Source organism: Balaenoptera borealis, assembly GCF_965194805.1.
Source record: "Balaenoptera borealis genome assembly, chromosome: 5".
NCBI lineage: Eukaryota > Metazoa > Chordata > Mammalia > Artiodactyla > Balaenopteridae > Balaenoptera > Balaenoptera borealis.
Genome location: NC_138862.1, coordinates 95,594,655 through 95,608,341, shown reverse-complemented (window position 1 = coordinate 95,608,341; position 13,687 = coordinate 95,594,655). Strand labels below are relative to the sequence as shown.

Below are 13,687 nucleotides of genomic sequence, written 5' to 3'. Positions count from 1 at the left end.
GGTGAACTGGCTCTTACCAGCTAGGATATTATATATCTCTCGACACCAGGACGTTTCTTTTAGAGTTGTGGAAGTCTCACAATTTGGCATGTGTTGATGTTCTTCATGCAGGGAAGAAATGTAGTCTTTAGGCAGAAGTGTGGCTTTTTAAGACAAACCATGAACATCTAGAGTTCAGAGTACCCTTTACCATTAGCACTGTTCACACTTCACTGTTTGTGCTCATGTGAGCCTGAGTCCCCCTCCATCACAGAGGTAAGCTCCTCAGAGACAAGAGCCATGTCTGACCTCCTATCTCAGAGTCTAGCACTGTGCCTGGCATGTGAAGGTGCTCAGTCAATCTTGGCTGGGAAAACATCTAGAGTACCTTCTAAATTAAACTGTGAATTCCACAAACATTAATCTAGTATCTGCTTTGTACAAGGGACCTACCAGACCCTCTTTGGATTGAAATCTCAGTGCCCAGACTGCTGGGGAGCATTTCTACAGCCCTGCTCCACCAGCCTGGCCCCGTTCCTCTTGCCCTTGAGGTCTTATCCCTGGAGCAGCCCTGTCCCAGCCTCTTCAGACCATCCTGGGTCTGAAACCTGCAATGTTATTCATTATGGTTCAGAGGAAATTCTCAAAGTCCAGTTCAGTGGAATGTTATGCTTCAACCAGAATAGAACTGTAACCAATCAAATTTATATTAAGGGTAAATATCATTCAATATATTAAGTATTAATATGAAAACAAAGCCTATCTTACAAATATGTAGTACATGCACCCCAGTGTTCACAGCAGCACTGTTTACAACAGCCACGACATGGAAGCAACCTAAATGTCCATCGACAGAGGAATGGATAAAGAAGATGTGGTACATATATACAATGGAATATTACTCAGCCATAAAAAAGAATAAAAGATTGCCATTTGCAGCAACATAGATGGACCCAGAGATTATCATACAAAGTGAAGTAAGTCAGAAAGAGAAAGACAAATACAATAAGGTATCACTTATATGTGGAATCTAAAATATGACAAAAATGAACTTATCTATGAAACAGACTCACAGACATTGAGAACAGACTTGTGGTTGCAAAGGCGGAGGGGGTTGGGGAAGGAACGGATTGGGAGTTTGAGATTAACAGATGCGAACTATCATGTATAGAATGGATAAACAACAAGGTCCTACTGTATAGCACAGGGAACTATATTCAGTATCCTGTGATAAACCATAATGGAAAAGAATATGAAAAGAATGTAATATATTTATGTTTAACTGAATCACTTTGCTGTAAAACAGAAACTAACACAACATTGTAAATCAACTATACTTCAATAAAATAACTTCTTAAAAATGTAGTACAAAACACAAACCTACTTTAAAAGAGCACTCAAAATAAAAACAATAATTGAAGCTCCTGAAGAATGTTTAATCCAATTAGCTGTCACAGGATATCTACATTTTCATTTCCTAGTCACTTCAATAGAGTTTCATAAGTTTTCCCTCTACTTCCCCCTTTTACAGGGCAAAAGTACCCTAAAAGGTCAAAGTTAGGGGCTTTTTAAAGAGGAAGTTTGTGTGTTAAAAGAGAAGTTTCTATAAAAATGTACCCCATGGACAAGCCTCTTAGATAGCCTCATCCACCAGAGGGTAGACAGCAGAAGCAAGAAGAACTACATTCTTGCAGCCTGTGGAACAAAAACCACATTCACAGAAAGACAGACAAGATGAAAAGGCAGAGGGCTATGTACCAGATGAAGGAACAAGATAAAACCCCAGAAAAACAACTAAATGAAGTGCAGATAGGCAACCTTCCAGAAAAAGAATTCCATTCAGAATAATGACAGTGAAGATAATCCAGGACCTCATCCTGGAAAAAGAATGGAGGCAAAGATCAAGAAGATGCAAGAAATGTTTAACAAAGATCTAGAAGAATTAAAGAACAAACAGAGATGAACAATACAATAACTGAAATGAAAAATACACTAGAAGGAATCAATAGCAGAGTAACTGAGGCAGAAGAATGGATAAGTGACCTGGAAGACAGAATGGTGGAATTCACTGCTGCGGAACAGAATAAAGAAAAAAGAATGAAAAGAAATGAAGAGAGCCTAAGAGACCTCTGGGACAACATTAAACGCAACAACATTCACATTATAGGGGTCCCAGAAGGACGTGAGCAAATATTTGAAGAGATTATAGTTGAAAATTTCCCTAACATGGAAAAGGAAATAGCCACCCAAGTCCAGGAAGTGCAGAGAGTCCCATACAGGATAAACCCAAGGAGAAACACACCGAGACACATAGTAATCAAATTGGCAAAAATAAAAGACAAAGAAAATTATTGAAAGCAGCAAGGGAAAAACGAAAAATAACATACAAGGGAACTCCCATAAAGTTAACAGCTGATTTCTCAGCAGAAACTCTACAAGCCAGAAGGGAGTGGCATGACATATTTAAAGTGATGAAAGGGAAGAACCTACAACCAAGATTACTCTACCTGGCAAGGATCTCATTCAGATTCGATGGAGAAATCAAAAGCTTTACAGACAAGCAAAAGCTAAGAGAATTCAGCACCACCAAACCAGCTCTACAACAAATGCTAAAGGAACTTCTCTAAGTGGGAAACGCAAGAGAAGAAAAGGACCTATAAAAACAAACCCAAAACAATTAAGAATATGGTAATAGGAACATACACATCGATAATTACCTTAAACATGAATGGATTAAATGTTCCAACCAAAAGACACAGGCTCGCTGGATGGATACAAAAACAAGACCCATATATATGCTGTCTGCAAGAGACCCACTTCAGACCTAGGGACACATACAGACTGAAAGTGAGGGGATGGAAAAAGATATTAAATGCAAATGGAAATTAAAAGAAAGCTGGAGTAGCAATACTCATAGCAGATAAAATAGACTTTAAAATAAAGAATGTTACAAGAGACAAAGAAGGACACTACATAATGATCAAGGGATCAATCCAAGAAGAAGATATAGCAATTATAAATATATATGCACCCAACATAGGAGCACCTCAATACATAAGGCAACTGCTAACAGCCATAAAAGAGGAAATCGAAAGTAACACAGTAACAGTGAGGGAATTTAACACCTCACTTACACCAATGGACAGATCATCCAAACAGAAAATTGATAAGGAAACACAAGCTTTAAATGACACAATAGACCAGATAGGTTTAATTGATATTTATAGGACATTCCATCCAAAAACAGCAGATTACACTTTCTTCTCTAGTGCGCACAGAACATTCTCCAGGATAGATCACATCTTGGGTCACAAATCAAGCCTCAGTAAACTTAACAAAATTGAAATCATATCAAGCATCTTTTCTGACCACAATGCTATGAGATTAGAAATCAATTATAGGGAAAAAAACCGTAAAAAACACAAACACATGGAGGCTAAGCAATATGTTACTAAATAACCAAAAGATCACTGAAGAAATCAAAGAGGAAATCAAAAAATACCTAGAGACAAAGGACAATGAAAACACGACGATCCAAAACCTATGGGATGCAGCAAAAGTAGTTCTAAGAGGGAAGTTTATAGCAATGCAAGCCTACCTCAAGAAACAAGAAAAATCTCAAATAAACAATCTAACCTTACACCTAAAGGAACTAGAGAAAGAAGAACAAACAAAACCCAAAGTTAGCAGAAGGAAAGAAATCATAAAGATCAGAGGAGAAATAAATGAAATAGAAACAAAGAAAACAATAGCAAAGATCAATAAAACTAAAAGCTGGTTCTTTGAGAAGATAAACAAAATTGATAAACCATTAGCCAGACTCATCAAGAAAAAGAAGGAGAGGACTCAAATCAATAAAATTAGAAATGAAAAAGGAGAAGTTACAACAGACACCGCAGAAATACAAAGCATCCTAAGAGACTACTACAAGCAACTCTATGCCAATAAAATGGACAACCTGGAAGAAATGGACAAATTCTTAGAAAGGTATAACCTTCCAAGACTGAACCAGGAAGAAATAGAAAATATGAACAGACCAATCACAAGTAATGAAATTGAAACTGTGATTAAAAATCCTCCAACAAATAAAAGTGCAGGACCAGATGGCTTCACAGGTGAATTCTATCAAACATTTAGAGAAGAGATAACACCCATCCTTCTCAAACTCTTCCAAAAAATTGCAGAGGAAGGAACACTCCCAAACTCATTCTATGAGGCCACCATCACCCTGATATCAAAACCAGACAAAGATACTACAAAAAAAGAAAATTACAGACCAATATCACTGACGAATATAGATGCAAAAATCCTCAACAAAATACTAGCAAACAGAACCCAACAACACATTAAAAGAATCATACACTACGATCAAGTGGGATTTATCCCAGGGATGCAAGGATTCTTCAGTATATGCAAATTGATCAATGTGATACACCATATTAACAAATTGAAGAAGAAAAACCATGTGATCATCTAAATAGATGCAGAAAAAGCTTTTGACAAAATTCAACACCGATTTCTGATAAAAACTCTCCAGAAAGTGGGCATAGAGCGAACCTACCTCAACATAATAAAAGCCATATATGACAAACCCACAGCAAACATCATTCTCAATGGTGAAAAACTGAAAGCATTTCCTCTAAGATCAGGAATAAGACAAGGATGTCCACTCTCACCAATATTATTCAACATAGTTTTGGAAGTCCTAGTCACGGCAGTCAGAGAAGAAAAAGAAATAAAAGGAATATAAACTGGAAAAGAAGAAGTAAAACTGTCACTGTTTGCAGATGACATGATACTATACATAGAGAATCGTAAAGATGCCACCAGAAAACTACTAGAGCTAATCAATGAATTTGGTAAAGTTGCAGGATACAAAATTAATGCACAGAAATCTCTTACATTCCTATACACTAATGATGAAAAATCTGAAAGAGAAATTAAGGAAACACTCCTATTTTCCATTGCAACAAAAAGAATAAAATACCTAGGAATAAACCTACCTAGGGAGACAAAAGACCTGTATGCAGAAAACTATAAGACACTGATGAAAGAAATTAAAGATGATACCAACAGATGGAGAGATATACCATGTTCTTGGATTGGAAGAATCAATATTGTGAAAATGACTATACTACCCAAAGCAATCTACAGGTTCAATGCAATCCCTATCAAATTACCAATGGCATTTTTTACAGAACTAGAACAAAAAATCTTAAAATTTGTATGGAGACACAAAAGACCCCGAATAGCCAAAGCAGTCTTGAGGAAAAAAAGGAGAGCTGGAGGAATCACACTCCCTGACTTCAGACTATACTACAAAGCTACAGTAATCAAGACAATATGGTACTGGCACAATAGCAGAAATACAGATCAATGGAACAGGATAGAAAGCCCAGAGATAAACCCAAGCACCTATGATCAAGTAATCTAAGACAAAGGAGGCAAGGATATACAATGGAGAAAAGACAGTCTCTTCAATAAGTGGTGCTGGGAAAACTGGACAGCTACATGTAAAAGAATGAAATTAGAACACTCCTTAACACCATACACAAAAATAAACTCAAAATGGATTAGAGACCTAAATGTAAGACTGGACACTATAAGATTCTTAGAGGAAAACATAGGAAGAACACACTTTGACATAAATCACAGCAAGATCTTTTTTGATCCACCTCCTAGAGTAATGGAAATAAAAACAAAAATAAACAAATGGGACCTAATGAGACTTCAAAGCTTTTGCAAAGCAAAGGAAACTACAAACAAGATGAAAAGACAACCCTCAGAATGGGAGAAAATATTTGCAAACGAATCAATGGACAAAGGATTAATCTCCAAAATATATAAACAGCTCATGCAGCTCAATATTAAAAAAACAAACACCCCAATCCAAAAGTGGGCAGAAGACCTAAATAGACATTTCTCCAAAGAAGACATACAGATGGCCAAGAAGCACATGAAAAGCTGCTCACCATCACTAATTATTAGAGAAATGAAAATCAAAACTACAATGAGGTATCACCTCACACCTGTTAGAATGGGCATCATCAGAAAATCTACAAACAACAAATGCTGGAGAGGGTGTGGAGCAAAGGGAACCCTCTTGCACTGTTGGTGGGAATGTAAATTGATACAGCCACTATGGAGAACAGTATGGAGGTTCCTTAAAAAACTAAAAATAGAATTACCATATGACCCAGCAATCCCACTACTGGGCATATACCCAGAGAAAACCATAATTCAAAAAGACACATGCACCCCAATGTTCATTGCGGCACTGTTTTCAATAGCCAGGTCATGGAAGCAACCTAGATGCCCATTGACAGACAAATGGATAAAGAAGAAGTGGCACATATATACAATGGAATATTACTCAGCCACAAAAAGGAACGAAATTGGGTCATTTGGAGAGAGGTGGATGGATCTAGAGACTGTCATACAGAGTGAAGTAAGTCAGAAAGAGAAAAACAAATATCGTATATTAATGCATATATGTGGAACCTAGAAAAATGGTACAGATGAACCGATTGCAGGGCAGAAATTGAGACACAGATGTAGAGAACAAACGTATGGACACCAAGGGGAGAAAGCGGGGGGGGTGGGGATGGTGGTGGTGGGATGAATTGGGAGATTGGGATTAACCTGTATACACTAATATGTATAAAATGGATAACTAATAAGAACCTGCTGTAAAAAAAAAATTAAATTTAATTTAAAAAAACCTTGAAATTTGCAGCAGTTATGGTTGCAAACTGAGTCTGCTTATAACCATGGTTTATAATTGGCATGATTTCTATTAAAAAAAAAAAAGTACCCCATGGAAGGTTAGGCCTGGACTCATTATATACAAATAAAAAAACAAGTGCCAAGCTGGCTGGTACTGAAAAATCTTGGACCTCATATACTAAAGGCAAACTTAAAAACCAAGACTCCTTGATTGTATCTACTCTTAAACTCCAGTTCAAATAGCATTACATATTTCAAAGGTGACCTCAGAATATTCTGTGGAAGTGTTAACACCGGTGGATACCTGGAGGAAGTTTAAGACATTTGGGTGAAAACATCTATATTACCTTTATTTTTCATGAAATTTCATACTTCATTTCAATTCCTATTTCATTTTTGGTATATATAAAATCCTCTAAAACTTCCAGAAACTTCTTCCTTATCTAAAAGTGGAGATATCTTCTTTTCTTTTCCAAATAGCTTAAAACAATGGTTCTCAAACTTCAAAGTGCATCACAATCGCTTGGAGACTATTAAACCACAGACTGCCGGGCCCCAACCCTAGAGCTGCTGACCAGTAGGTCTGAGGTGGGACTCAGAATCTGCGTTTCTACCAAGTTTCTGGGTGATGTTATGCTGCTGGCCCAGTGACCACACTTTGAAAACCACTGGCTTAGAAGACACAATTTTACTTAACCTAGTCCATTTAATTTTTCCAGTTTCAGGCTCATGCGAAAATCCCAAGGAACAAAAGATAATATAATAGTTTATACGTATGAAAGGTCTACACAAATTTTAGTTTTGGTAATTACAACTAAAAGGATGCTCGTTCTGACCTGGCAGGAACTCCTCCGGGTCTCCAGAGAGGCCAATTGACCAAGAAGTGACTTTGTGGTTGGCTTAAAGTTAAGGATGGTGCTTTTTTCTTTCTCACTCCTTCTGCTGCCCTTCACATTCAGTGGGGTCTCCTACCTTACTAGAGATTTGATATTGAAAGCTATGACTTGGCTGGACCCATGCCTGAATCCGTGTTACAATTCCCTGGGCTTTTATTCGACTTTACTGTATACCTGTTGAAAAAAGCCAGCGGAATGAAGGAAGGATGTACCTGGGGATCTACTGGTCTGAGCATGGGGGGTGTCCGAGCAGGCTGAACCCCACTGATGCTGAAGGACTCCGACCGTGGGGGCAGGTTGGGGTCTGATATCCTGTTGGCAACCTTGTGAGGCATGGCAGGTGAACTCTGCCGGTTGAGCCTTGACCGTTCTTCTACCTAGAAGCCAAAAAAATGAGAAAAGAAAGAAAGAAAGAAAAAAGAGTGCCTCAATGGATGGAAGCTGATTTACTTCCCAGTTAGGATTTTCTGTTGTCACCTGCACAGCCATTTTGCACCCCTCTGATCAAATCACTTTAGAAGGCTGAAGCTCTCTCTATCTGCTCTGCATCAGAAATTTGCAAAAAGCTCTTTCTGTCAGAGTAACTACTAGCATGAAAAACTCACAGAACGCTTAAGCCATCATCCTTCCATTACCCATTATCTCATGCTATTCCGTTGGCTGGGAATTCGGGATCTGCTTAAGAGTTTATCGTGCGTTAGTTGGAACACCGTCCTGCTAATCGGTCACAAAGCCAGGGGTCAGTGAGGGAGAGAGGTAACTACGGCGGGCATTACGATTGCTTGGGGAAAATAGAAAACGGCTTTGAGCTGACTCACGGGACAGGGCAGGGAAGGACACAGGAGGGCTGGCAAGAGGATCAGCTGAGCGCCATTGATTTCTTCACGTGCCCTACTCATAGGCCAGTGGGCCTCTCAGGCAGCTCACTCCATGAGCATGGCCTGTCTTAAAGTGACTTCCCGCATCATTTTCTTTTTCTCTCTTTTTCTCCCTTTCTTTTCAGGTGTCTCTCCCAGCTCCCTAGAATACACTGTCCCAGCGCCTTCTTTCCATTCCAGCCTGGGCTCCACTACCTCCCTCTACCCTCCTCCTGCCTGTTTCTCCACACATGGCATTCATTCTTGCTACTCCGCCTCTCCTCTCCCTCCTCCAACCCTCTCTCCTTTCTGGACACTTCATTTCCTTGTCATTCCCTTTCTGCAGAGTCTCTCTCAGCCCAGAGGGGATAACTGATCAGAAGTGCTTTACAGGGAAGGCTCTCTTTACAGGTAAAAGTTACCTTTGGTAACTTATTTGTTGCAGACAGACTGTGGCAGAGGACAAATTAAAGGAAATTTTAGATAAACAAAATGTACACTGCAAGACATGATTTAAAATCTTCGACAGCTTTAAGAGGTCTAGCACGTTTCTTCCAGGTCCACCTTGTCCTGCCCTTTATTTCTTCAGGGTCAATTTGACAGTTGTAATTTCCAAATTCACGGGGGCAATGCACCCCACCCCGATGACCTGTAACTCTCTTCTGCCGACTCACTATCTTTGTGTTGCAAGAGCCTGTCATGGAACCCACATGCAGGTCCTCAAGACATATTTGTATGTCACAGCCAAGAGCTTTTTTATTCATTTTACTTCCTGATTTGAAAGGAAAATTCAAAAGAGCTATTCTTTCCCATCCTCCCTACCTTATTTTGAATCTTCCTAGAGGCAGACTCAGTCTCATACACAAAATAAGTCTGTTTTTAAAACTCAAAAAAAAAAAAAACAAAAAACTCTCAAATCAACCGCAAACATGTTAACATGTTAAGATGTGCCATAGTGTAGAAAACCACCCTCTTGCCTCTACTTAGTGGTAATTTGAACACCTCTTCCCTGACCGTGGCTGTGCAGGGTACATACAATTGGCATCTAGTTGACTTTGGTTTTGAAATTCCACGTCCCAGAGGCTTACCACATACCAAATAAGATTAGCTGCAAAAAGCCAGGAATATAAACCAGAACATGTATACTTTGTGTACGTGTATGTGTGCAAAGTATTACATCAGCAATAATGGGCTATTATTGCATTGAGCAAAAGGAAATAACAAAGCCTGACTTGAGATAAGACCACAAAGAAGAGAAAGTCCTGCAAAGACAACCACAGATAAACTGAGACCAAGGCATGCAATGTATTGCTTTTCCAAATACTAGACTCTCTGAAAAGAAGGTGACTATTTCCAGACGACTGGAATTAGTCAAATATCAACCATTTTCTTATTTCCAGGGAAGATCATTAAATAGATAAATCACATGTATAAATACCCCTCACTATCTGAACTCTCACCATCCAAACCATTGCTGTCTGAGGTCAGGAATCCAAGAGGTTTGGACTCATTTTCACATAAATACCTGGCTACCCAAACTATAGCCACTTATTACCTGATATTTAGGAACCAAATATTATAAGGGAGTGAAGAGTACTTGCTATTATTGTTTTCTTAGCTGTAAAATATCCTCAGACTGTTTTAAACCCACATTCAGAAACAGCACATTAAAAATAACAGTCTAAAAGTCTGTCCCCCAAGACTCCGTCTTGAACAAAGAAATTATATTTGAGATAAAGAATTTTTTTGGCAACTGCCAGTAACAAGGCTCCAGTAAAGCCAGCACCTTTGTCTCTAATAGGACCATGGGCCACACGGGCCCTAAAGCTGTTGTTAGAAACGAATGGGGCACAAAGTGGGGTGCTAATTTTCACAGGCAGTTAATGGGTTTGATTAGTCACGTGTAGCTATCACTAATGTACCTCTAGTAACATTTCCTATGCCTTCTCTAAGTTAGTGTAATACTAAATCCTACCATTACTATGTTTCAGTTTGTGCCATCATAAAATATATGGTGTGAATAATCTATTGTTATACTCAGCAGATTATTTCAGGATAAGTCCAATGTGGTGAAATTTCCTGGGTTGGAGTTTGTCCAAAGAAATTTGAAAATCTATGTGACAGGTGCAACAGTAAGGCATCAGGCTACTTTGTCTCAAGAAAATCTTGTCCTGAAGTCTTTAGGAAGATGATGCTGTCTATTGCATTTGCACCAAAGGGTATTGGAGCAAATATATCAAATTAAACATCCAAATAACAGTTTCAAATGGACAGAGGGGAAGCTGGCCCTTCTGCTTATTTTGCTACTGGGCAAAGGCCTGTCTCCTGATTCATCACATCTTATGTCTACTGACTGAACAGTGAGTGAGACAAAAAAGGTGTTTTCCCCCAGATTAAGAATGTATTGTGATTAAAAACTGGCTTACAATCAAGATATGTTTCAGTCTGCCTTTCATGATACTAAAAAAAAAAAAAAATCTATTAGCTGAGCCTTTGCTCCAACTTCCTGCTGCCAAGAAGTTGTAAAATATCTTAAGTACCACCAAAAAAGAGTGTTCTAGTAGCATCAGATAAACAGTGTCAAGGTGCTAGACCATAACAACAGGACATTTATAACAAAGGATTTCACACTTGGCGGGATTATCAATAAATACAGAGAACAACATTAGGAGAGACTGATCAATTTTACTATAGAATCAGGTTTTTTTCTTATTAAAAGGATCATTTTAACATCAAAACTAAAATAACTTTGGAGAGGTTTGGATAACCTCCACAGAAATGCTATACTATTTATTACAGCATTACGGGGAGAAAGAAAAAATAACTGTGGTCTCAGAAATAAAATTCTGCTCCAGGCAGGACTGTGTTATTCACTGGGTACTAAAAGAGTGATGCCTAAGGCCTCTGAGATACATAAAAGTTGCATGAATACAGATGACCTGAAAAGAAACATGTTAATTAGAGGATGTGAAAAAATTTCAAAATAAATAAAAATACATTGAAACATGTATAAGTGTAAACATTATACCAATGTCAACTTTTAAATTGTTTTATACATTTGAAAACAATTTATAGCTTCCAATGTCTCACTTAGCAATAATGAATGATAGCTGCTGAGAGAGAATTTCAAAACAAAATTATAGAAGTAATTTTTAAAATGTTGACAACAGAATATATTTACTATGTCATATGGGTGCATTTTAATAATACTCTATATGACTGTAGTGCCTGTGGGGTTTACGAAGCTCTTAGAAGGCCCGCCTTAACAGCTAATATGTGGTGAATTGATCACAATTGTATGGGAATATTTTCTCCCCAACTGGACAGAACAATTTGATTTTTGTGTTTACTGGCAATGCTGGAGGAAGAGAAAGAAGTCCAATGATTTTTAAGTCCTCGTTAGGTACTCTGACCCTGCACTCACTGGGCACATGAAGAGTTGAGTCACGCTGTCTTTTGGCAAAACCACATGGGCAGATGGTTGCTGAGTAAGACTGCTGCTATCCCTTCTCTAGGGCACCTTTGAGGACAGCAGAGGCTCTCATTCATAGGGAATGCTTAAAATGTAATCTTGTCTAAAGATAAGGGCCTGGACTACTTTTCCAAGATCTACTCCTAACCAATGATTGCACAGAAAAGTACAGATCCTCATGTGAATGGAGCACATAACTTAAAAGTAATGAGGCAAATCTTTGGCAAGCTGAGATGGGAAATTAAAAAGTGTGTATCTATCACCGGGGAGAGGTAAGTGGAAGAGATGGGAGATGCATGTGAACTGCTCATGTGAAATCCCAACCAGAAACAAGAGAGGCAAAACACTTATTCCTTGTGGGCAACAATGGCCTTGGGAGCAAAATAGAAATATGTTGAATCGCGTATTTCATTTGCATTTGTACAGCGCCTACAGTTTCAATGGCACATTCACATACATGGTTGCCCAGGATCCTCCCAATCTTGAGATAGGAAGTGCAGATGGGGAGGCTGCACCTCAGGAAGCCTATGAGACTTCCAGGTCACAAAGACCATAAGTGGAAGAGCTTGAACTCAAACAAGTTCTTTCCTATTTCCTGTCAGGTCTCTCTCATGCTAAATCTTAAGAGAGATAAGTAGAAACTGAGGAAAGATGGGAAAAAAGCCATAAACTCTCTAAATAGTAATATGGGACCTCATATATAAAATAATTCATATAAAAAGAAAAAACCATCAGTGTAGAGCAGAGAAAATAAGTGGAGAAGAGTTCTTATGTACAAGGATTTCAAAGTCCAATGGGCTGATGGGATATAAAGAGACATCTTGGCCCATCATTTGCCAAATAAAACCATGGCCAGATGACTGGTATGCATCAGAGAGAAAGAACATGATGAAGTGTTAAAAAAAAATTAAAATACCATCTCATGCAACACTCATGTAGACAGAGCATTCTGTCACTGCTGTGTGCTGGTGAAAATAAAAAAAAAATTATTGCCAGGCCGAGACAATCACATGCCATTATAAGAAACAGGAATCGGTACCATTATAAAGAAAGGGCATTATAAGAAAAGGAATATCCATCTTTCAAAAAGTGCCAGTGGGAAAAAAAAAACCTTCAAATTTTGCTGATGTTTAACAGAGTATCATATTGATGTTTTCACAAAACAAATCTGACTTCCATTCCAATCTAGAAACGGCAGAGAATTTGAAAGGGGTGAGAATGCCCCCCACTCCTCCTTTTAATGGAGACATTAATGTTCCTTTCTGGTTGAAATCTGAAAATCAAAGTCAATGTAACATTTAGGACAACTAGAATACTCAGTAAAAGGAGAGAGAGAAGAGCTCAAGATTTGCCAATAACCAAGTATTTTCATTTGTTCTTACTACATCCGACAGATTAATAAGAAAGGAAATGAGAAATGTGATGATTTATGTTTTACAAAATGAAGCAACAAAAACACGGAGGATGAAACATTATAACAATATTACACTGCTAATGAAAAAAAAGGTCGATTGGAAATAAGGAAAAGTAAGTGGATGGAAAAGTAATCAAAGAAGGAAAAGCCACCCTGATGAGAAAGTTTAGAGCTGAGTTAGAAAACAATTATGGGAGCAGATTACAGAAGAGGCTGCTGTGGGTGGAAGATGGCCAGGTGGTGTCTTCAACAGCATATGGAGCAAAAAAGCCCAGACCCTCTACCACAGGAGACCATGGTATAGCTGCTGCCTACCCAACCCTGGTGGGGATATTTTCAAATT

General features: G+C 38.4%; 1 protein-coding gene across 4 annotated transcripts in view; it reads right to left on the bottom strand.

Annotated features, from left to right (window-relative positions):
- Positions 1–13,687, bottom strand: part of TNIK (TRAF2 and NCK interacting kinase) — a 406,336-nt gene that overhangs the window by 58,387 nt on the left and 334,262 nt on the right. For all 4 annotated transcript variants that reach the window (XM_082393876.1, XM_082393877.1, XM_082393878.1 and 1 more), the window contains one exon: positions 7,814–7,978. In XM_082393876.1, the coding sequence (XP_082250002.1) occupies positions 7,814–7,978 (165 nt within the window). The remainder of the gene's footprint in view (positions 1–7,813; positions 7,979–13,687) is intronic.